A 21,681-nucleotide genomic window follows, 5' to 3' on the forward strand; every position below is an offset into this window, starting at 1 on the left:
ATCAATGTAGGTACAAAATTGATGATATTAAGGTCATTTCAGCCAATGTTAGAATGTTCCGCATAAACATTCCTGACATTCTGCTTCTTCACTATTATTCAGTGCTCACATTGAAGTATATGAACCTTATTTACACTTTTTTTTGAGTCAGTCCTGACTCCTGGCGACTGCCTGGACAAGCCGCTGCAGTTTTCTTGGGAAGGTTTTTGGAAGTGGTTTGCCATTGCCTCCTTCCCAGGACACAGAGAGAGTGACTGGCCCAAGGTCACCAGCTGGCTTTGTGCCTAAGGCGGGACTAGAAGTCATAGTCTCCTGGTTTCTAGCTGATGACTACACCAAACTGGCTCTCTTATTTATACTATACTTAACTAAATCAAATTTATTTCAATAATTTAAAAGAGGCAGCAGTTCTAATAAAAGACAGCATTCTAACTCTTAAATCTCTTGTAAACAGTACCTCGGAAAGTCCACCTAAGACTACTTTTTACCATCACCTCAGTCTTCCCAACAGAATTTTGTTTTTCTGCTAAAACAACAGAACGGCAGAAACCTACAAAAGTCCTTTCCACTTGCTTAATTCCGTGATGCCTACAAAAGAAAATGTCCACCCTGAACCCATTCAAACTGAACAGATCTTGTAAAGATAATTTTATTTGGTAATCTGGATGCCAAATCTTATTGCTTTTCTGATAAATTTCTACTTGCATTGTGTTTATGCTTTTAAGTGAGATCAAAATGAAAGTAAATGTGTGCTTTCTAGGGATATGGAAAGTGGGCCCACTCCATTTCAGTGTTTCAAAAAGAGGAGTCTTGCTTTGTGCCTTGCAAAGCATGGATATGAGGCTAGTCATCCTTAAACTGGTGCCTTTGCCTTGAAGGAAGTGGCTTCTGTGCATGTGCAGAGATCACTTTGATTAATCAAGGCAAAACAGCACAGCCACTTTGCTTAAAAATGAAAGGTCACTTTATGGTTCTGCTTCAAAGGATTGCACTCTCAAAGCAATGCATATCTGTGACAACTGCACTTAACATGCAGGTGGTTAAAAATGGAAATAGCAGCAGCTGGGAGAGTGGATTAGGACCGCAGCAGAAATAGATGGAGAATTTAATTATTTTCTCTCCTGCTGTGGTCCTGAAGAAAATCCATCCTCTGATATTTGCTTTGAGGAGCAGAGTCCTCCTGGGCTCAGCATTCTTTAAGTGTATGTCTTTTGCACCTGGTTCCTGTTTGCTACCTTAGGTTCTACACATAATCAAAATAGCACCTCCAAGCCTTAAATCTGCTCACCCCTGCATCACACAATGACAATGGGAATCGCTTGTAAATGGAAGATACTAATACAGTTTCTGAGTAAAGAAATGGAATATTTAAAGTGCTCTCAGGTTGTTGCAAACCAGAATTGATAATATATTTGTTCCTGGCTACCTCTGTTTGGCCATTAGGTTCTGGCACACATCCTTTCTGAATGCATTTCCAGGCTCAGCTATATCTATTTTCAGAATCCTTTTTAAAATAGATACATTCACTTGTTCAGCTGCAGTGACAATGTACTAAGGCATACTTGTAACATCACTTTGAAAACATGGCACTTGAAAAGCATACAAGTACAAAAAACCAAAAATATTCCACATACTGCTACTTTACCAGAAAGCAATTTTAAATTATTGCAGCTTGTCCAATTTGATTGGAGTACTTGAATCCAGAGGTGATGGTGACTGTATGTACTCATCAAAGTGATTCAGAAAAGCAGGATCCTTTACTTTTATGTATGTTCTTCAGCTTGGAAGGTATCAACTTTTAAGTCCTCTACACAGCTCACAGCAATTGTAATATACTGAAGTGTTTCTGATTTGAACACACTGCTTAGCCCAACAAATGGAAAAGTCCCAAACCTTGAAACCCTACAGCAGATTAAAGTTGTTTATTGCATTAAATGCCAGACTGCTGCACCACTTTTATTTCATTTTGTCTGTACATTTTATTAACAAATTTGGATGTTGAAATAATTTGCAACATACAATGTTTGAAACAAATCTGAATAATGAATGACTTTTCAAGAAGAGCAATTTTCTTTCAGGCAGTCTTCACTTGGAAAAAATGGCTCATGTATGAAATTGCTTTCTATAAATAATCTATCTTTTTATACTAAAAACAAGAAAAATAACAGTGCTGTGTGAATTTTTTAGAAAATTCAAAGGACCTGTATTTCAATGTACTACTAATAAATATTCTTTCTGGAATGACCCTCCATTTGATTTCTCTTCTTTTGAGGCTAAGAAGAAATTGTCCATACCAACTAGAATTGTTGGTGGTGTGATTCTAAGGCTTCTCACTTAATACAAGTCTTAATTCACTACTTGAATTATCAAAAGTAATCTGCTCTGGATGAAGTTGAAGACCCAAAGCACATAGAATTGCCTTAAGATCCTCCCCATATTTTCAAAGCCCTCACCTGAACGCTGATCTATTCCCTTGAGGATCATAAGGGATCAATGATACCTTTACCGCTAAACAAGGGGCAACGTCTTTCGTCTAATATCATTAGTAATATGATTGCCCCAAGCTACTGTTATCCCAAAGCAGGAGAGGTCTTCCCACATTTAGCTGGTTAAAGGACCCTGATCAACAATAACTGAAGGATTGTGCAGGATTAGTATGAGTGAAGTATGAAGTGCCTTTTGGGTGAGAAGAGTAAGTCAAATATAAGTGTTTGGAGCCGGAGAAGAATGAGCAGTGTTGAACTGTAAGTGCAGTAGAAAAATCAAAAACATCTTTCTAATGCTTAAGTAAGAAACTTTTCATGTGTTGAATGTGGGTTTTTAAAAAAATATATATATGTGCATTTGGCCCATATTTAGACTTGGTTGTACTGTATTAAAAAAACAAACTTAGAGAAATAATAAATTAATAATAAAACCTTCTGTTGTTTGTTTATAGCTGCACTAATCCCTTTTCCAGTGGAAGCCCCAAGTCATTATAATAAGAAAGCCAGTTCCCAAAATGTAACCAAACAGAAGGGAAGAAGTGCACTTTCCAATTTATATTTTATTACAGGAATGCATTACCTGGCTTACCAAGATATCACAATTCTGCTTTCACTGTAACGTAATAGAAATGCTTCTAAAGCATAAAATGGAGAAAGCAATGAAAGGGATATTCGTTTTCACACCGGAAGTTCTAATATGGTCATCTAAATAGAGGCAGCAGAAAGGAAGAACTAAAGCCAGTACAAAATCATCTAGGTATGCCCCTGGAGGAAGAGAGAAAATGCATACACAAAGAAGCTATCCAAAATCTCAAACTAGTATCTCCCAGAGATGGAACATGGCTTTAACCTCCTTCACTGAAAGAAGAGTGCTGACTGAGATCATACGAAGTTCAGTGTGATGCGACTAAAAGATGATGCTGTTGATGAGTATCTCAATTAATACCATATCCTCCTTTCTGAACACAGGGCACTTGAAGCAGCTAAGATGTATAAAATAAACAGCAAGATGTAAGAAACTGCTCATGGGCAACACGTCTCAGTGTGCAAGAAATACCAGTTTTCAATATCCTTAACTAGAATCAGTACATATAGAAGCTTCATAAACAATTAAAAAAAAACCATATTATCTTATATTACCTATAGGGGGCAGGAAATGGAGTGGGGCTTTTGTATTGTTCAATGGATGAGATAGAATGTCACAGAACCTTGTTTGTGCTCCATATTATGATCTGTCTTAATAAAACTCTAGAAGGCAAACTGAACTACATAAGCTGAAATTCAGCCCTGTTGAGAAAGAGGTACTGTGATGAGTAATTTGAAGGGATAAGGAAGTAGTGTTCAATCTGTTCTGAACAAGGTGACATCCTTATCATTCATATTCTGATGATGTCTGCCTGGCACTAGGCACCTTTTACCCATTCAGTTTCATAGGTCAACTTTTGCCAGTTATCCATCCCTTGACAAATTAAGATTAAGTTATTAAACATAGCACTGCCCCTAAACTATGTAAGAACTAGTTGGAATATAGCATTATATTAATATCAGCTTCCTGGAATGTGCTAATAATTTTTTATTAATTTTCAAATTGTTTCGAAGTGTTGGTCTGATCAATGGAACCCAACGTGATTTAGGACAAGAAGATTTAAGTATTATCTTATCCAGGTGCTACTATTTACAAAAATGAAGTAGATGGCAACTCAAGACAAGGTCTTTTCAGCACTGACATTCCAGTTATTGAATGCTATTCCTGGGTCTATTCAGCTAAAACTGGCTTTACTGTCTTTTTCTTTGTCAGATTTTAAAAATCAAGTTTCTTTCCAAAGTTTGTTACTTCTAAGAATCTGAAGTTAAGATTTTAAAGTTGAGACTTACGTGTAATCTGCTGCTAAGTTTTTACTAAGTCATTTTACTGCTGCTTTTATATTATGCACTGTTGCCTTTACTGTTACTTTGTTGCTATGTAATGTTTTACAATTAAAACTCACATACTTTTTAATTCTTTAATTAAAATAATCACATCTTTTTATAAAACATTGCACATCTCTCTATGTACATCTCCGCACCTACAGTACCTTCAAATCACTTCCAGGCAAGGTACCAATTCCATCCTTCCAGTCCATTACACTAAAAACATCAAAGTCTTGCCCGTTTCCACTAGAAGCTGGTTCGTTCATGGTGGACACTCTGTAAAATAAATAAGGAAGGTCATATCTCTAATTCAGTTTCACTTTTTTCATCTAAGAAACTACCTATCACATTATTTTAAAACATTTTCATCTGTTCCATATTTAAATAACAAGTTCTACATGATTCCAAAATTCACAAAACTCTTTTAGAATCAAGCAAAATATCACAGATTAGTGTGAAACTTCTCAGTTGACCAGGATTCTTCACCATCCTGAATATTGATCAAATCGAATGCCTGGGAGAGAAATATAGGACAGAGAAAAGTCTGAGTTCAGGTAGACTGTCAAAAACATAATGGAAAAGGAGATAAATAGCTATGCAATCCCATGCATACCTACTCAGAAGTAAGTCCTACTGAATTTAATGGGAATTACCCAAAAGTTAAATTTACAAACCACTGCTAGAATAAAGAAGCTAGCATTTCTATATCTACCATGTTTCACGTATATTTTCAAGTTATAAAATCCAGCTGTTACCTAAAACTATCTCGAGCATTAAGCAAAATGGATACTGTACAACAATTAAAATTAATTTCCAGCTTTACTAATATAAAAATTGCCAATTTATCAAATATTATGCATATTTTAAAGCTGGAAACCAAGAAGCAAGAAAGAACTTAACAAAGCATAGTACTTGCATAAAGAATTGCATACAGCCCACTGGACCTAGCTACTACTATTCAGGAATTTTTTTAAATGATGAAAACATTCACCTTGGCCTTTTATGCCTTATAACAGTACTGCTCCAATAACAGCCTCTTTATATATTTTATACAGTTTAACTTTTTAATTGCTTTATGAGTTTACTGCAAAATACTGTGTATTTTAATGCACATTATTTTAATGCACATTGAGCTTGCAGTTGTTTGGCATGAGAAGTGGTATAAAAATATTTAAAAGAAATTTTAAAAAATGACGAATCCTAGTAATATTCTTAATTCCAAAATCTCCATTTTAGATTTTGCCTATAATCACCAGTGGATGCTTATTATGCAGTTGGTTCATCTGCAATGCTATAAGAACAGGAGAGATAAATATAATATATTTTATTTATTTTTATTTATTTATTTCACAGTCAGGTCCAAAAGATATAGATAAAATATAATTACAAATTCTGGAACTAAGATAGAATAAGCCTTACTTGTAAGAACAGATTTCACTAAATCTTTAATAGGAAGTATTCTTTCGCTATGAATCCATCATTATGATAAATGCATTGGCTTCATCAAGAACTCAACAAAAATATAATTTTTTTCAGCCTGGGATACTGTGTTTCAGAATTGAAGATATTTGTGACAATTATATAAGCCTAATTAAATGCTGATATGTTTTTATCTAAGATGAACCATTCAGATTATAGCCAAATATCCATTCTCTTGTACAATCGCAGTCATTGATCTTGGCAACTTCAGCTTGCCATGATTTCAAAGATTTATAACTAAAACTTACTTTAAATTTATTTATTTATTTATTTTTATCCCGCCTTTATTATTTTTATAAATTACAGAAGTTGTCATAATTAATTATACGATTGATCATATGTATCTCCACAAAGCAATGTGCCAGAAAAAAAATCCCATCACCCTTCAAAATAGAATCAACTGGCTCTTGGGAGTCATTAGGAAGACTCAAATGACACTTACTGGGAAATAAACCCTAATGTACAGAGAAAAAAATGCTGCATCAGACCAAAACATTGTTAGTCCACAATTCTGGTTTCAAAGTGTTTTACTACTTCACACACAGGTGAATATATAACACTAGTTTTAGACTAAAAGGAAACTGACAAGGATATTCAACATAACATTAACATTTTTAACATTATTATTATTGTTAGATTTTTATCCCCGCATCCATCAATCCATCTATCTCAAGGCGGCAAGCATACCTAATACAATACTTCTGCCTCCTATTTCCCCATAAATCTACTTATATGTATTAAAATATGGTTCTAAAAAGTTACCTATAACTCATAAGATTAAATCATATGCTAATGACCCCTCACATTTTTTTTTCATTGCCAATAGACAAAATATGACATCCAGCCAAACTATTAACACACAAAAGCTCTCTCTCCCAATCACTTATCTGTGACTGGTGTTTTACATCTATATCATAATGGCTAATACAGTGTATAGAAACAGTTTGACCTAATAGTCTGGGTCAATATCATAAGTGGATCTGAACAATACTTAGCAGTTCCTGCCTTGGAAATCTATAATCTCTGCTTTTACCCTTGTTTGCTTCTATGCTCAAGAATTCTCAAATTTTGGACCTAGGCTTCTAAGATGGGGAATGTGCACTGTATAGTTACAGGTATAAACAGCAGAAGGTGAATACATATGTATGTGCATCCAACCCAATTGTGTTCTCTCTTATACTGTATGTGCCATTGTAAGATATATTCATTCTTCAGTTCAGTATCATTTCTGCCATATATATAACAACTTCCTGCAACACTGAAATCCAGTAGTTAAAAAACAACATTCTTTGAAAACAATGAAGGTTGCTTTCATTGTGAAGGAGATACACTGTCACCCTCCCTAGCCATCACAGGTGCTATCTACCATCTACATTTTTCTCCCTTTTTTTTTTAAGGCAGATGGCATACTTTAAATCAAAATATGGTTTGAAACATTTACCCTATTTATGTTCTGACAGGGCATTCTGATGTTGTGCAAAATTTCAGTGTAAAGTGGTAAGTACCAAGGGAAGTGTCCATGGACATACTGGTGCTCACAGGAACCATATGACCTGTCTAAACTATCCATGTTGGTTCCATTGTGATTTTTGATTGGACCTTTGTTTTATTCTCACATTGTGGGAGTCATCTCAATTTTGAGAAGTACTAAATACTTGCCAATCTTAATTTCTATAACTTATGGGTAAAACATATGTTAGTTGTAGTTAGTTAGTCGTAGTTGTATTTATTAGCCTTCACTAATACTTACCTTGATTTAATGCATTAACTGTCCATTGATGAAAATTTGTTAAATTGAAGAGCAAGGCATCACATGGATTTAAGTCATTGTGACAGATTGTGTCATTTGCATCAATTCACTTTATTTGCATTACCACACAATGTAGATTGATGTAAATTATATCATTTGCACAATGACATCCTTAAGTAAATTGCAATGGAAACTTAGTTTACTGCATGCAGTCTGTGGCATCAAGATCTGGTAAATGAGGTTTCGTGTGTATTTGATTTTAAAAATATTTGCTTTTTAATAGGTATATATACAAGTAAGACCAAACAATTCAATAGATTTAAACATTTATTATGCAAATGAAAGAAATATTTATAAAGAATACGTATTCTAAAATAGTACAAGTATAGAAGTTGTAAAGATGTAACTGGATAAGTTGGCTGCTGTCATATTTTTATTTTATTTATCAAATTTTATCACTGCCCATCTCCCTCCAAAGATTATATTTATACTTATATTGTCAGATAAGTGTCCAGGTATAGTAAATAATATGCATTATACACATATAAAATAAGGAAATACATTTGTCAACCAAAGCATTTGCTCTTTAAAGTTCATACACTGAATTGGCAAGGCTTGCTAAGCTATACAGTTGCATTAATTATGCATGCAAAATGGGTACAGTGAACAAGGTACCTGGGCCTTGATCTGGTGAGCTAAGCATGATTGCAAATGCAGAATTCAGGTGTTGTTCATTTGGAAGTGGCCAGAGAACAAAGGCAAAGACTTTATCAATTAAAAATGAAGTAGGAATTCTGGAAGTCACAGCCCAATGTGTCTTGAGGTGCCAGAATGGGGAAGGCTGTTTTAATATGCCAAAAACACAATGTGAAAGAAATGAGATTTCTAAGTGAGACAAGGCAATATAGTATTATTATGAAGATTCTGAAGTAAGAAAAGGCAATATAGTGTTATTATCAAGAAAGAGGGTTAAGGTGATGGAAAAGTCAACCTCATTTTGGTATTTAGCCAAGGCCTCATCAATTTCAGCCAGTGCTATTATGTGTTTGACAAAAACATTAAGTATTTCATTCAAAAGAAAGAGACCACCTGAAAAGTGTAACAAAAACTCAGTTGGGTGTATCAGAAGGCTCTAATTATGCTACACTGGACTTAGCCCTGCCTTCAAGAGCAAGGCAGGTAACTGGAGAGACAGAGCTAGCCTGATCTATGAAAGGAAATCTCCCTTGCTAGGTAACATGTTCATGATATGGTCTGCAGCAAGCGTGTTATTTAATACTTGCCACACAGAATTCTGTTAGCACCACCACCTAATGGATTCCTTTGCTAAACTGTATTTAAACTATTCCTTAACTGCCTTGGAAGTTCCCAGGCCTATCAGAGAATAAAAGCAATGTAAGGAAACCTAAAAATAAACAAATGTATAAATAAAAACACCTCCTAAAACAAATAAGGTAAGCAGAAAAATTAAAGGGCCAAGCACAAGTGATGAGTTTTGTACATCCCCCAAAAGGCCAATACAGCGAGGGAACTGTAGATCTGAGAGGAGAGCTCATTCCGGAGCCTTGAAGGGGCTGAGATGAAAGCCATTGCCTCAGCACTATTGTTTTACTTTGCACAGGGTTAAGAATGGAAGGTAAGCTTAAGAAGACAAGTAAAACTAGAATGATAGCCATTCTTGGAAATATCTGATAACCAGGTTGTGAAAGGCATTATAGGGTTACACCAATAACCAGAATTAAGTCTAGATCTATGCTGGTAGTCCATGCTGTATAACAAAAATCACCAGATGTGTTTGTGAAATTTTACTTCCATAAGGTGATTCATTGCAACATTTGCACTAGCCAAGATTTTGCATTGACTTCTAGTGCAATTCCACTTACAAGTGTGTATGTGTATGTATACACACACAAAAATGCATTGCCATTACACAATTTTCTCTCCAAGAAATGACTGGGCCTGAATTGAAAGCAGAGTTAATCAAAGGCAGTCCTAGCTGCTCTAGCAACCTGTTTGTTAAAAGAAATAAGGGGTCAAAAACAACTTCCATACAGATGATTGATTGATTGATTGATTATGTGCTATCAAGTCAGTGTTGACTCTTAGCAACCACACAGATAGATAGGTTTTCTCCATGATGATTTTCCAAACTGGTCCTTCAGGTTTTCCAACAGTATACCCATCACCATTCTGAGTTTATCAACTTTGTTGCTGATTGTCCTCTTTCCTTCCACTTTTCCCAGCATTAGAGTCTTCTCCAGAGATCAAGGTCTTAGCATAATGTGTGTGAAGGAGAATAATATGAGCCTGGTCATTTTTACCTTGAGTGAGAACTTGCACATGACAAGTTTGTGATCTGTTCCACAATCAGCCCCTGGCCATATCTATGATGCCCTAACTGACCCGTACAGATGACCTGATGCAAAAGAGAGTCTGCAACTCCATCTCAGAGAAGGCTAGCCCTTTCAAGAACTGAAGAGATCCCACTAGCATCACATTCAACTTGTCTGGATTCAACTTCAATCTGTCAGTGATCAAATCTCAAGACTCTGATTTAGAACAGAGATAGTAACATGTTTGTTTAGTAACTCATATACAGAGTGAGCTGTTAGCATGTTGAAAAAGTTGTCTCAAATGAGAACTTCAAGATATAGAGTTCAGGAGAAACACCGAACAACTTTCTTACAGACACCATGGTAGCACATGTACACTCAGTATTCAGGACAGTCATGTTACTAATGACGCAATCCCAGTGAATGTCTGTGAAATTCTGCATGACAGCCTTAAGCTGGTATCAGCTGGAAATGAAGACAGCTTAAGAAACTGCTGACCAGATTTCAAGCTTTGGCAACAATGCTGGCCAGGAGTTCTCTCCAGATGGTGGCCTCCACAATTGGTGGGATTCCCCTGCTTCTTCATCCCACCATTGCACTAGACTTGCTGTTCACTTGAGTTAGAAAGGGAAACTGGCAAACTCATCAATTTCCCCCAACCCTTGGTTCAGTTCAGAGAGGTAACTTCTCCTAGCACTGTGCTCTGCAACTCCTGTCAGGAGAGCTTCAACAAGCCAAAAAGATTGTAGTCCAAGAAACTGGAAACTGGAAACATATCAGCTATGAGAGAGAAGAGAGCAGGGAAATAGGGTCTTTCCGCCTTTTTTTATAATTGTCAGGAAGGGGTTTGGAGCTTGCATGCTTCCTTATTGCACTCATTGGCAGGAGTAATATACATGTGCACAAGCACGTGTGCATGCACACACACACTGAGGAACTTTTTCTCTCCCACATTTTCTCCTTCTTGCAGCTTCTCTTCGTCACTACTGGCCACCCTCAGCCTCCTGAGCCGCTGCCATTTTCATGCTTTTAAGTCATTTCCATGAGTCTGATTTAGGGGAGGGGAGAGAAGGGGAGGGGAGGGGAAGGGAAGGGTAGGTCCTCCATTTCAGTGGTTCACTAATGGTTCACTTTTTGTTTTTGTTTTGCTTTAAATCACTGTTTCACTAGTTCACTAATAGATTGAATAAAACAAACAAAGGTTGTATGCTTCACTAATGGACTGGCTAACGTAAGTGTCCAATGTTTCACAAGTCCAGAAGCCCAGGAGAGGAGAGGAGCAACCAGTGTACAGTACACAATAGCCAATTGGAACAGAGGCCTTGCCTATAATAAAGTGAGTGCAGCATATCATACAAACATTGCTTGTGCCGGCAGAAGTTGGCAAATACTACTTTTGATGGAAAGCAAGCAAAGATGGGCAGAGGTGGCCTTTTTGGTGGGCTAAGGACAACACTGTGCATTCAGTTAATGGTGTTGGTCAATATAATTATATGATTTCTCATGTTCAATAGCAGGATGTAGTCTGTGCCCCATGACACTATTGTTTTTGTTTTCTTATACATACATATATTACAGTATAACTGTCTGAATAATTAACCATTTCGACAAAGCATAATCTAGTTTTACAAGTATCAATCTCTCCAGTGCTAACAGATCTATTAAATTGGCCCAACTCTAAAATCAGAATTAGGGATCTAGATAGCAAATATTATTTATCTTTACTGAGTCTTACAACAAAAAGCTGATTGGACATTTGACACTATATACTTAGACATATTCTCCTTGTTATAGGAGTTGACCAAAGAATTGCAAGCAACAAGGCTGTAGGAATAATGTCTTGGTTGCATGAGCTTGAACTCCATTAACACCTGACTCTAATGATGAAGGAGCTCAAACCACCACCGTTATGTTTCTGAGGTCTAAAGAGGCTGTTTACTGCAGGAGCTAAGTTTAGTCCTGGATGGCCCAGTGACCTCCTTCAGGCTTAACTGCAAGTTCAACTGCCCACTTCATGGTCACACTGGCCAGGCTCAAGTCCAGCCTGTTAAGCTAGCTTCTGATTGCTCAGAAACGTTTCCTGGCATAAAGAAAGGCTTGTTAGGAGGATGAAAGATCAGAGCTGGACTCCCAACTACTACAGCTTCTCTTGAATGATTTCAACTTGAGATGGAGAAAAAAATCTCAACAACTTTTTTTTTCCTTCCCTTACTGGCTGGTCCAAAAGTCAAGTTTTTTATACTGTCTGCCTAGTCCAAGGGCAAGTACCCAAAGGCCTCCCAGTTCTCATTGTCTTACAGATCTTCTTGGGGCTTCTTGCAGGATTATCCTTTTCTTCTTAATTCAAGATAATTCAGCACAGACTAGATTTGTAATCCAATCAACCTTTCAACCAGATGCCTCTATCCTTGGTTTTATCACTACAGACAGAGAGGGGGCAGGGAAGGACCAAGATTATGGAATGAAATCAAAGAAGTTAAGAACGAATGTGAAAAAGAGATTGCCAAAGACCAAGAAAAGAAGACAGCAAATTAGATGTCAAAATAAATGGTGGAAATTGCCAAGAAGAGAAAAGAAGCCAAAGCCAAGAAAGACAAAGATCTCAGGAATTTCAGAGAACTGTTAGAAGAAACAAGAAGTGCTATTACAATGAAATCTATAAAGACATTGAAGATGGAAACAGACATGGAAAAAAGTCTTTCAAATTATCTCTGAACTCAGAAGGAGGTTCCAACCTCAAATGCTAAAGCATGCAAGTGGACAGATAGTAACTGACTCAAAGAAGACTAAGCAAAGATGAAAAAAGTATACTGAATTTCTGTACAGTAGAAATACCAACCTCCAAAATACCTTAGCAGATAATCCCTATTTACAAAAAACCTCTAGTACTAGAAGATGAAGTTTGATCAATTAAATAGTTATTACTATCATAAGACTCCAGGAATTGATGGAATATCTGTAGAAATATGGAAAGCAACAAAAGAAGAATCTGTAAAGGTTCTAATCAAACTACGGCAGCAAATCTGTAGAACAATACAATTGCTAAAAAATCTGGAGACATCAGTCTCCATACCAAGACGAAAGATAGATAACTGAGAAAGCAAAAGCATACCAAAAATAAGTCAATATATGCTTCATTGATTATAGAAGACCTTTAATATGTCAACCAAGTGAAGCTATAAAATGTGCTTAGGAAATGGGAATCCCAGAACATCTTATTATCTTTGTGCAAAACCTATATGTAGAATAGGAAGCCACAGTCCAGACAGAACATGTCAAAACAGACTGGCTCTAGATCAGCAAAGGAGTGAGACAAGGCTGTGAGTTCTCCCCTTATTTATTCAATCTAATGGAAACTGGACTCAAAAAAGATGAGTGTGGTTTTAAAATTGGAGGAAGAAACATCAATAACCTGTGGTATGTGGATAGCTATAAATGCAAATGATCTGCAAGCTCCAATAATTAAAGTCAAGGAGCACAGTGAAAACATGGAACTAAAATTAAAAATCCAAAAGACCAAACTAATGACATAACGTAGAGCAACCAGCCCTAGAAATGGTAATAAAGATACTGAAGTATAGCTCCTGCCTTTTAAGATTGACTAGCAACAGTCAGAGAACCAGCAGTCAAGAAATAAGCCTCAGACTAAAGATATTCAGGTACCATGATGTGATGTAGAGAATAAAGAAGATGACCTTGATAGAGATAAGCCAGATCTGTTCCCAATGCAATGAGGTAAAAAGTGTAACTGAAGCCCAAAACAATCTGAAAGGAGGAGGAAACAATTCAGGTAGAACCTCCTTAGTTCCACAGCAATGTGGGGATGGAGTGACGGGGACAGAAATAAAGCACAATCAGACTTGGGAGATTCTGTTATTATAGCCAATATAACAGAGTAGTTTGGACTATTCTTGGGAGTTACTTTCTTGGTCTGGTATACATAGTGGGGCTAACATGTGTCTATACCTACAAAGATTAGAATTGTGCAGGCAATGGTTTTCCCTGTGTTACTCTATGAAAGCAAAAGTTGGACTTCAAAGAAGCAGGATAGAAACAGTATTGATGCTTTTGAACTGTGGTGAAGTCAAGAAAACAAACTAACTGATGGATCACCAAACAAATGAACCCAGAGTTTTCACTTGAGGCACAAATGACCAGGCTCAAATTCTCATATTTTGGACACATTATGCAAAGACCTAATTCTCTTGAGAAGTCTCTAATGCTGGGAAAGGTGGAAGGAAAGTGAAGAAGAGGACAAACAGCAACAAGGTGGATGGACCCAATTACAGCAGCAATGGGCAGACTGTAAAGACTTGAAAGACCAGGCTGGGGACAGATCATCCTGGAGAAAAGCTATCTGCATGGTCACTAAGGGTCGATACCAAGTTGATGGCACATAATCATTATCAGTTTCATTATTTTTGGCAGTCTAATTTAGGCAAAATCCTATAGCCATTTATTTAGCAATAAGATCAATGGCATTCAGTGGTACTTCTTTTCAAAGCAGCCTGCAAAGAACCATGCTGTGCACATAATCCTAGATAATCATCTGAGAACCTATCACTCACTGATGCAACTGTTTCACCTGAAAACATGTCAACATTGCAGGCTGCCCCATTTTAGTTTGGAGTGGTTCTGGCCCTCAGAGCCTACAGCATATTTGGCTTTGATGTATTTTCTTTCAACCATAAATGCCATTAATTTTCTTTTCACTCTATCTTGCATGCCTAAGGCTTGTATTAGGTAATCAAGGAACTCCCCTGAGTTGTAGAGCAGAGTATTGGCTAACCTCATCTCTTTTCTTTGTTTACATATGTTGTTAAGGTAAGGAAGAAAAAGACAGATGGATTTGCTCATGGCACACGATGCGTAACTTACAATCATCAAATCAGAAATTAGCAATGGATTGCTAAAAACATTTTCATAGCACTTATACTGTAGCAGAAAATTGGTCTCATTCTGAAGCTGAATGAAGGTCTCTACTGCAATAACAATTTCAGTTTAGCAGCCCAGCTAATGCGCAATCCAGTTCATCCTAGCACAAAAATACAATAAACTAGATAGTCCCTCAAGCTATGGACAGGAGTTCAGGACTGTCTGTTACTACAACCACAAATAGTTTTATCAAGACTGAAAATACACATTTGGAAAAAGAAAAGTAAAAAGATCCTCAATGAACATTAAAGCCATTTTTTCCAGACAATATATTATTATGCTATGGAATCTCCTCCAGTTAGTTATCCCATTCTGCTACATTGGTTTGGCGTTCAGCACAAACCTTATAAACTCATTCTAAAGACAATTTATTCCGAAAAAAATTGATAAAATAATTTTAGCAATAATGTTATATTGTTCTTAAACATCTAATTTACTGAATTACTGTGGCACTGACAGATTTGCTCTATAGCTGATTAGCTTGTTCTTCAAGTTTCAAATGAGATAGCACTGCTTAACCCAGTGCTTCCCAAACCTTTTCCTTCGTTACCCAAAACCACTTATCAGAAAATCCTTTTTACTCAATGTAGGCAAAACACTTTAAGTCAATTTAAATGCCCCTGTTGTGATTGGGTAATGGATCCGTGTGTCGTTACCCAAAGAAAAACCACTTTTACTCCGTTTGGGGTAATTTCCTTGGGTTTGGGAAGTACTGGCTTAACCTTTCAACATTAATCAATATGTTTTGCACTAGCACTATTCAGCACTATTCATACCTGCCCTGACAGTGTAAAATAAGCAATGTGTAAAAAGAATTACAATCAATCAGAAAAGTGTTTTGTCAACATGCATCAGGAGAAGCCTGTTCATTTCAGCTCAAGAACAGCTTAAGGCCAAGCTCTTACATAAAGCATAACAAACACCATCTTGCATTCAAACAATCCTTTGTTTCCACAACTTAATGTACTGAAATGTACTGTTTAGAATCAGAGTGACTCAATGAGACAAATTTTAAAATGACAACTCTGCTATAAAACTTCCTAATACATACATCAGAGCATGTGAAAAAGCTATCCTAATCTAATTTAATTGATTTAGCAATCAGCTGGAAAAAGTAAATGAAGTCACACTACCTGTCAGGGACTAGCAATATTCCCAGCACTGTCAACAGTTACAATAAACTTAGATGCACCTAATACAAAATGGAGGAAGAGAATCCCCCTATATTATATCATCCACATGAGAATATACCATCCTTACAATTGAAAGGCTATCTCTCCCAGTTAAGAATAAATAAGTGAAAAATGATAAGATTATTACCTCCAGATCATTAGCTGTTTACAGCACTGCTTGAATCAGAGCAGCATATAAACTGAAATAAATAAATAAATAAAAAGCATCTGAAGAAATTATGCCAAAAATTTCATTCTAATAACCAAAATTGGAAATGTTTCAAAATTATTTATATTTATTAACTTATAACATCATTTATATATTATTTTTGCATCAAAAAGCTCCCAAGGCAATATTCAGTTTGAAAGTGTTTAAAAATATCATCTCAAAAAACAAGTTAAGAGCAAAAGAAAAAAAGAAATTAAACATGATCAAGGAGTAGAACTAATCATATTTGTAATCACTGAACAGCCAAAAAAAGAAAACCCTTCCGCACCCACATAAAACTAAACAAAATTGAGAAACCCTGTACTCTTCAGGGATGGAATTCCACAAACTGAATATAGCCACTGAAAAGGCCTTGTTTTATGTTCCCATTGAACTAGATTTCTGGATAGTGGGACATACAATAGAATGTGAACCAAATTTTAAACTATAGACATGTTCATATAATTGGTTGGAGTAGGTATTGTATATTTTGGGAGAAGTGTGCACACATAAGTAATGTGCACCTTTGACAGTAACTGCATTTTATATACACTTGTCAACAGTAGCCTAACAAAATAGTATCATGCCATTTATCACTATGTTGCTAAGACCAACCACCTTCATCCTTAATTTTCTTTAACTTCTGCACCAACCATTGCATTCCTAGACACAACCATCCCTTCCCTTCCCAAGGCATGAACTAGATCCCCTCCAACTAGAACAGACTGTTCCTCCAATCTCTCATTAGCCTACCTATGGAAAGGATAGTCTCTCCTGAACTCAGTCTCAATATCCAATCTATCATGTTCAAGATTTCAGTAGTGTACTTAGCATTAGTTGGAAGGAAGATAGAACTAGGAATTATCAACTATAGTGACATCAACAAGGTGACCTCCTCAATCAGCTCCAAGAAGATGCTTAAAACTTAAGGGCCAGAGGAGAAGGAAGGAGTATTAGGTATGTTTGCTGCTTTGAGTTACTTATAAAAATCATGAAGGTGGGATAGAAAATCAATCGATCGATCAGTCAATCAATCAATCCCATAATGGTTAAGGGGCTGAGCAGCAGACCTACAGTGCCACCTCCTGGGAGCACTTAAGCAGTGGCCCTGTTATCCATTATTCCATCAGATTTTTCACATGTACAATTACTGAGCATGCCCAAATGAAACAATCTCAGTTTAGTAAAATGAAAGCTTGGAAGGATGGCGATTAGAGGAAGAACACAGACTAAAAGTTTTTATGACTCTGGCTTTTTACAACAGTCTCACAAAATTTCTTCGTAAGGAATTGGGGGTCAGTCTTCTAACTTCACCAACTAAATGGCTAGCTTTAATCAACTGGTTGGGTAAGTCCACATCCTCAATATAGCACTCATGAAGGACAGGCTTTATATTATGTCAAAGATAACTGAGTGATGCTTGAAGATACTATAAGCAGATAGTGGGGAAATGGCCTGAGAATAGCTTCTTTGCAGCCATTATATGCATAGAACAGGCCTTGAAAAGAGTTATAATCCACACATGATTAGATTTGTCCCAAATTTTCCATCATTAACTTTCTAGCTTTCTACCTTAGAGAACTTCATTGCTCTAAGCTTTTCACAGAACCAGCTTTGTTAAACAGACACTATAAATACAGTTTCAGCATTTCAACCAGTGCCACCTTCAAAATATACAGAACTTTTACCTTACTTCCAATTTTTATGAGGAAATCTAAATTTCAATTCATAAAAAACTTTGTTCATTTGCAGTGACCATCTCATACTATTGCCTACATTTCTATTAATGAAGAGAACAAAGCTGTTTAAGGTTGGCTTGGATCAACAGAACTGCATTAGAAACAAAGTGAAACTGACCACTACTAACAAAGAACATAAATGGAGAATATAAGCTCATACCTACCATTGTATATAAATATCAAGTATGTTTAAGTGTTATGCATTAAGCCTTTAGCACTGTAAGTTCTTAAATATCATTCTTCCTTAGGTTTTAATATTTGAAAAATACAAAACAAAAACAGTGAAAACAACAGTTAGGAAAAGAAGATAAGGACATGCCTTTAAAATTATCTGCCTAGTATATTCTTTGCCAGTTCATAACCCGCGAAAAACAATCTCTGTAAAACTTGAGGACTGAATTTGAACTTTGCTCCCCAGGGTGGATGCCTCCGTTTGACCAGTAGGGGTCCCTCCTTGGCCAGTTTTGAACTAAATTTTTGCTGCACTTGAAACTTTCCCGGAGAAATATTGTGATCAGCCCGTCCGCCCGCCGCCCTTTTGCTAAAATTAAGAGGGGGGGGAGTCGAAGAAGTGTGCAGGTCTTTTCCGCGCATCTTCCCCGAGTGCCCCCCCCCCGCAAGCCTACCTTCAGGCTGCAGCGGGGTTTGTCTTCCTTCCCCCACCCCGTCTGCCTCTTTCCTCTCGTTAGAAACGAAAAGTCGCTTGAATCAGCTTGGCGAGGGACGCCCAAAATAACTTTCCGATTGCCTCCCCTTCATCTTCAGGAAAATGTCCGAGAAAGCGGAGCGATTGTTGCACGGCGGTCAAAAAGGTGTATACGGGGCAGGGGCGGGAGAAGAGAACCGGGTGCTTGACTGAGGAAGTTGCATAATGAAAGGCTCTTGTTTGTTCATCGAGTCCCGTTTTTCTTACGGCGGCTGCGACGGAAACCGGGAAGGGGAGGCTGCCTAGAGCAAGCTCCAGAGTCTTTTGTCCCCTCATTTTGGAAGCACCCTTCCCACATTCCCCATCCTCGGGGGAACCCGGGGCGCCTTCCGACTCCAAGGAAAGAAGGGGGTCAAGCATCTTTTTTCACTTGGTCCGTGCTTCTCCTTGCCGGGCTCCAGTCACCCTCCTGGAGGGGAGACGGCTCGCTTTCCCTGGTCTCCTTAGCCGGCCCCAAACCTGAGGCCGAAAAGAGAGAGGACGGAGGGGTCTCCCTTTGGAGATTGCTGGCTCCTCTTAAACTTTTCCCCTGTCACACTCCCCTCCTTTGCCCTATGAAGAAAACAGAGGGGGCCGCAGGAGCACCCACGCACAAGACACACATTTCTGTGTTTTCTTCCCCTACGCACCACATATCAGGCCTCCGTTCACACACCCTCGCAGCGAGCTTCAGACGAGCCCTTGCCAAGGCTCCCCATAACGAGCTGAGAACAAGTGTGTCAGTACACAGCTCTCGTTTCATCCATAGGCTTCCCAGGAAGCGCAGACTCTATGGAGAGACGGGCAGCAAAGTTGAAGAGTGCGAGGGGCACCTAGGTGCTAATAGCAAGCGGAATTCACACGAGGCGCCTTCCGCAGCCCTGAAAATACGCAGCGATCCCCGTATCTTTCACCGGCCGGGCGTGTGTATTTGCTGACAAGGTTCGAATTGCACTCTTCTCCCTCGGGAAGAGCCCCGCTCTCCACCTCACACATGTTTACACTTAGTGAAAGACGTGCACAGGAATCAAGAGGCTTTCCCCCCCATTCCGCGCGCGCGCGCTCCCTCCCACTACAAACTGCTAGGCGCGTCTCTCTGCGCGTGTGGTGTGTGCGTGCGTGTGCAAAGTTTGCCCAAAATGGCGGAATTGGGGAGCTCAGTATTATATTTCTATAGATCGAGACACACGCACACGGATACGCCGCCACGCGCGCACTCACGCCACAAAGTCCATAAGCTGCCCAAGGGAGACAAGGAAGCGAAATGACCACAATTCATTAATAAATACTCCCGCTGAAGCTGGTGGCGGCTGCTGCGCGCTGATCAGAACAGGCCTTTTTTTTCCCTCCCTTCTGCAAAGGAGACACAACACATGCTACACATTCAACCGGTATATCCCGCTGCAGCCAAACCTGGGTGGAAAAAGTCCTTCCTTCCCGCGCGCTTCAAGCCATTATTCTCTCTCCTAAGGGAACCCCGTAAACAAAACAGAGTGAGCGATGGGATGGATTACCACCGTTCGCCCCTCTCGCCCGACACCCCAAATCTTTGTTGCGGCACCCCTTTTTCCTCCCCTCCCCAGCATTCCTATGGAAGTGTCAAGAATTCCTTGGCCCCGGCTCACCAGTGCTGGGGCAGGACGCCGCAAATCGCCCCCCCCCCCACACGCCGGCTCATCAATATGTGGGCGACTGTGAAATGCCCTCCTTATTTCCCGGCCACTTCGGTCCCCTTCCTGCCCCCTCCCGCTCCCAATGCCCGTCATGAATTGGGGGGAAAGGCAGAGCCCGGGCGGGGGGGCGCATAAACCGAAGGCACCCTCTCCTTGGTTCGCTCTTTTGTTCCTCTTTCACTCTCACGCACTTAGGTTTTTAGGAAAGATTCCCCCACGACCCACCCACTCCTCAGCCACTTCAGAGTCATCTGGCCACTTTCCCCATATTAGTTCCATTTCCTTCGCTTGATGTTTAGGGGGAAGCCTTCCCTCCCAAATAAAAAAAAATCCCCCCCCTTTGCCCGTTTCATGAGGGAGGCAGAGGAGGTGCGCTTGCCTTCCTTTATCTCCTTCTCTCTCTCTCTCAACTTTCATCCCCAGCGAAGGAACGGAAGCAATTTTAAAGCCATCCCGAGCATTGTGCATTGCAGTTAATGGGTTAGCAATCATATCCGAACCAGCCGCTTCCTTACCCCCCCAAATCCTCTCTCTCTCTCTTTATTTTTTTTCTCCGTCTCTCGAGTAGTCCTGACAAATATGGTCCAGGGCTGCGGGCACAAGTGAGCATGCGCCCGTAGAGTCAGGGCTGGGGAAAGGGGAAACTGCCGCTGCTATTGCTGCCGCCGCCGCCGCCGCCGCCGCCGCCGGAGTGGCTTTTCTTCCCTTCGCTTTTCTGTCTGAGACTCTGGGAAAGGCAAGCAGGCGATAGCCGTAATCCTGGGTATCTTTCTTCTCCACACCGCGTCGCCGCTCCGCTCCGCCAAGAGCACCATCTTCAAGGTGCATCAGGAGCTCTATCAATAGAATGGAAACCGTGGAAGAGGAATCCAGGGCTATGTATATGAGTGGCAGCCTTGAACTCTCTCTCCATTTTCAGGGGTGGAATGTAATATTTGTTTGTTTGTTTGTTTGTTTTGCTTGTATTGATTGAATACCAAAACAAAAAAAAACCCAAAGAGAAAGAAAAATAAACACTACACAAACTTAGAAGGAAAAAAAACAAGAAGACAAAAACAGAGAAATAAAAACATACAGGGCATGTATTTGTGGATTCATACATAAAGTTCTACCCAAGCATTTCCATGAATGGTTGCCATATTTCATCACACTCTTCCCTAACTAATCCGTGTTGATAACTGATTCATTTTAAATCTCTAATAACATTAACTCTACAGCCATTGAGTAGTTGGGGCCATATATTTATCTTTCCAGGCCTGAAGAATAATTTTTCTAGCTATAAATTCAGCATGGAGAATCTACTTCCTTTG

At 38.8% G+C, this 21,681-nt stretch overlaps 1 protein-coding gene across 4 annotated transcripts in view; it reads right to left on the reverse strand.

Annotated features, from left to right (window-relative positions):
* Positions 1-20,961, reverse strand: part of L3MBTL3 (L3MBTL histone methyl-lysine binding protein 3) — an 84,821-nt gene extending 63,860 nt beyond the window's left edge. Inside the window, exons 1-2 of one of the 4 annotated variants that reach the window (XM_063310120.1) lie at positions 20,887-20,961; positions 4,562-4,673 (exon numbers count right to left, since the gene is read on the reverse strand). In XM_063310120.1, coding sequence (XP_063166190.1) covers positions 4,562-4,663 — 102 coding nt within the window. In that variant the 5' untranslated portion in view covers positions 4,664-4,673; positions 20,887-20,961. Of the gene's footprint in view, positions 1-4,561; positions 4,674-16,214; positions 16,261-18,639; positions 18,893-20,886 lie in introns of those variants that run through there. The other 3 variants (XM_063310132.1, XM_063310140.1, XM_063310113.1) reach the window with 3 other exon arrangements.
* Between the last annotated feature and the right edge of the window lie 720 nt (positions 20,962-21,681).

Source organism: Candoia aspera, chromosome 1 (genome assembly GCF_035149785.1).
Source record: "Candoia aspera isolate rCanAsp1 chromosome 1, rCanAsp1.hap2, whole genome shotgun sequence".
In the NCBI taxonomy this organism is placed as follows: Eukaryota; Metazoa; Chordata; class Lepidosauria; order Squamata; family Boidae; genus Candoia; species Candoia aspera.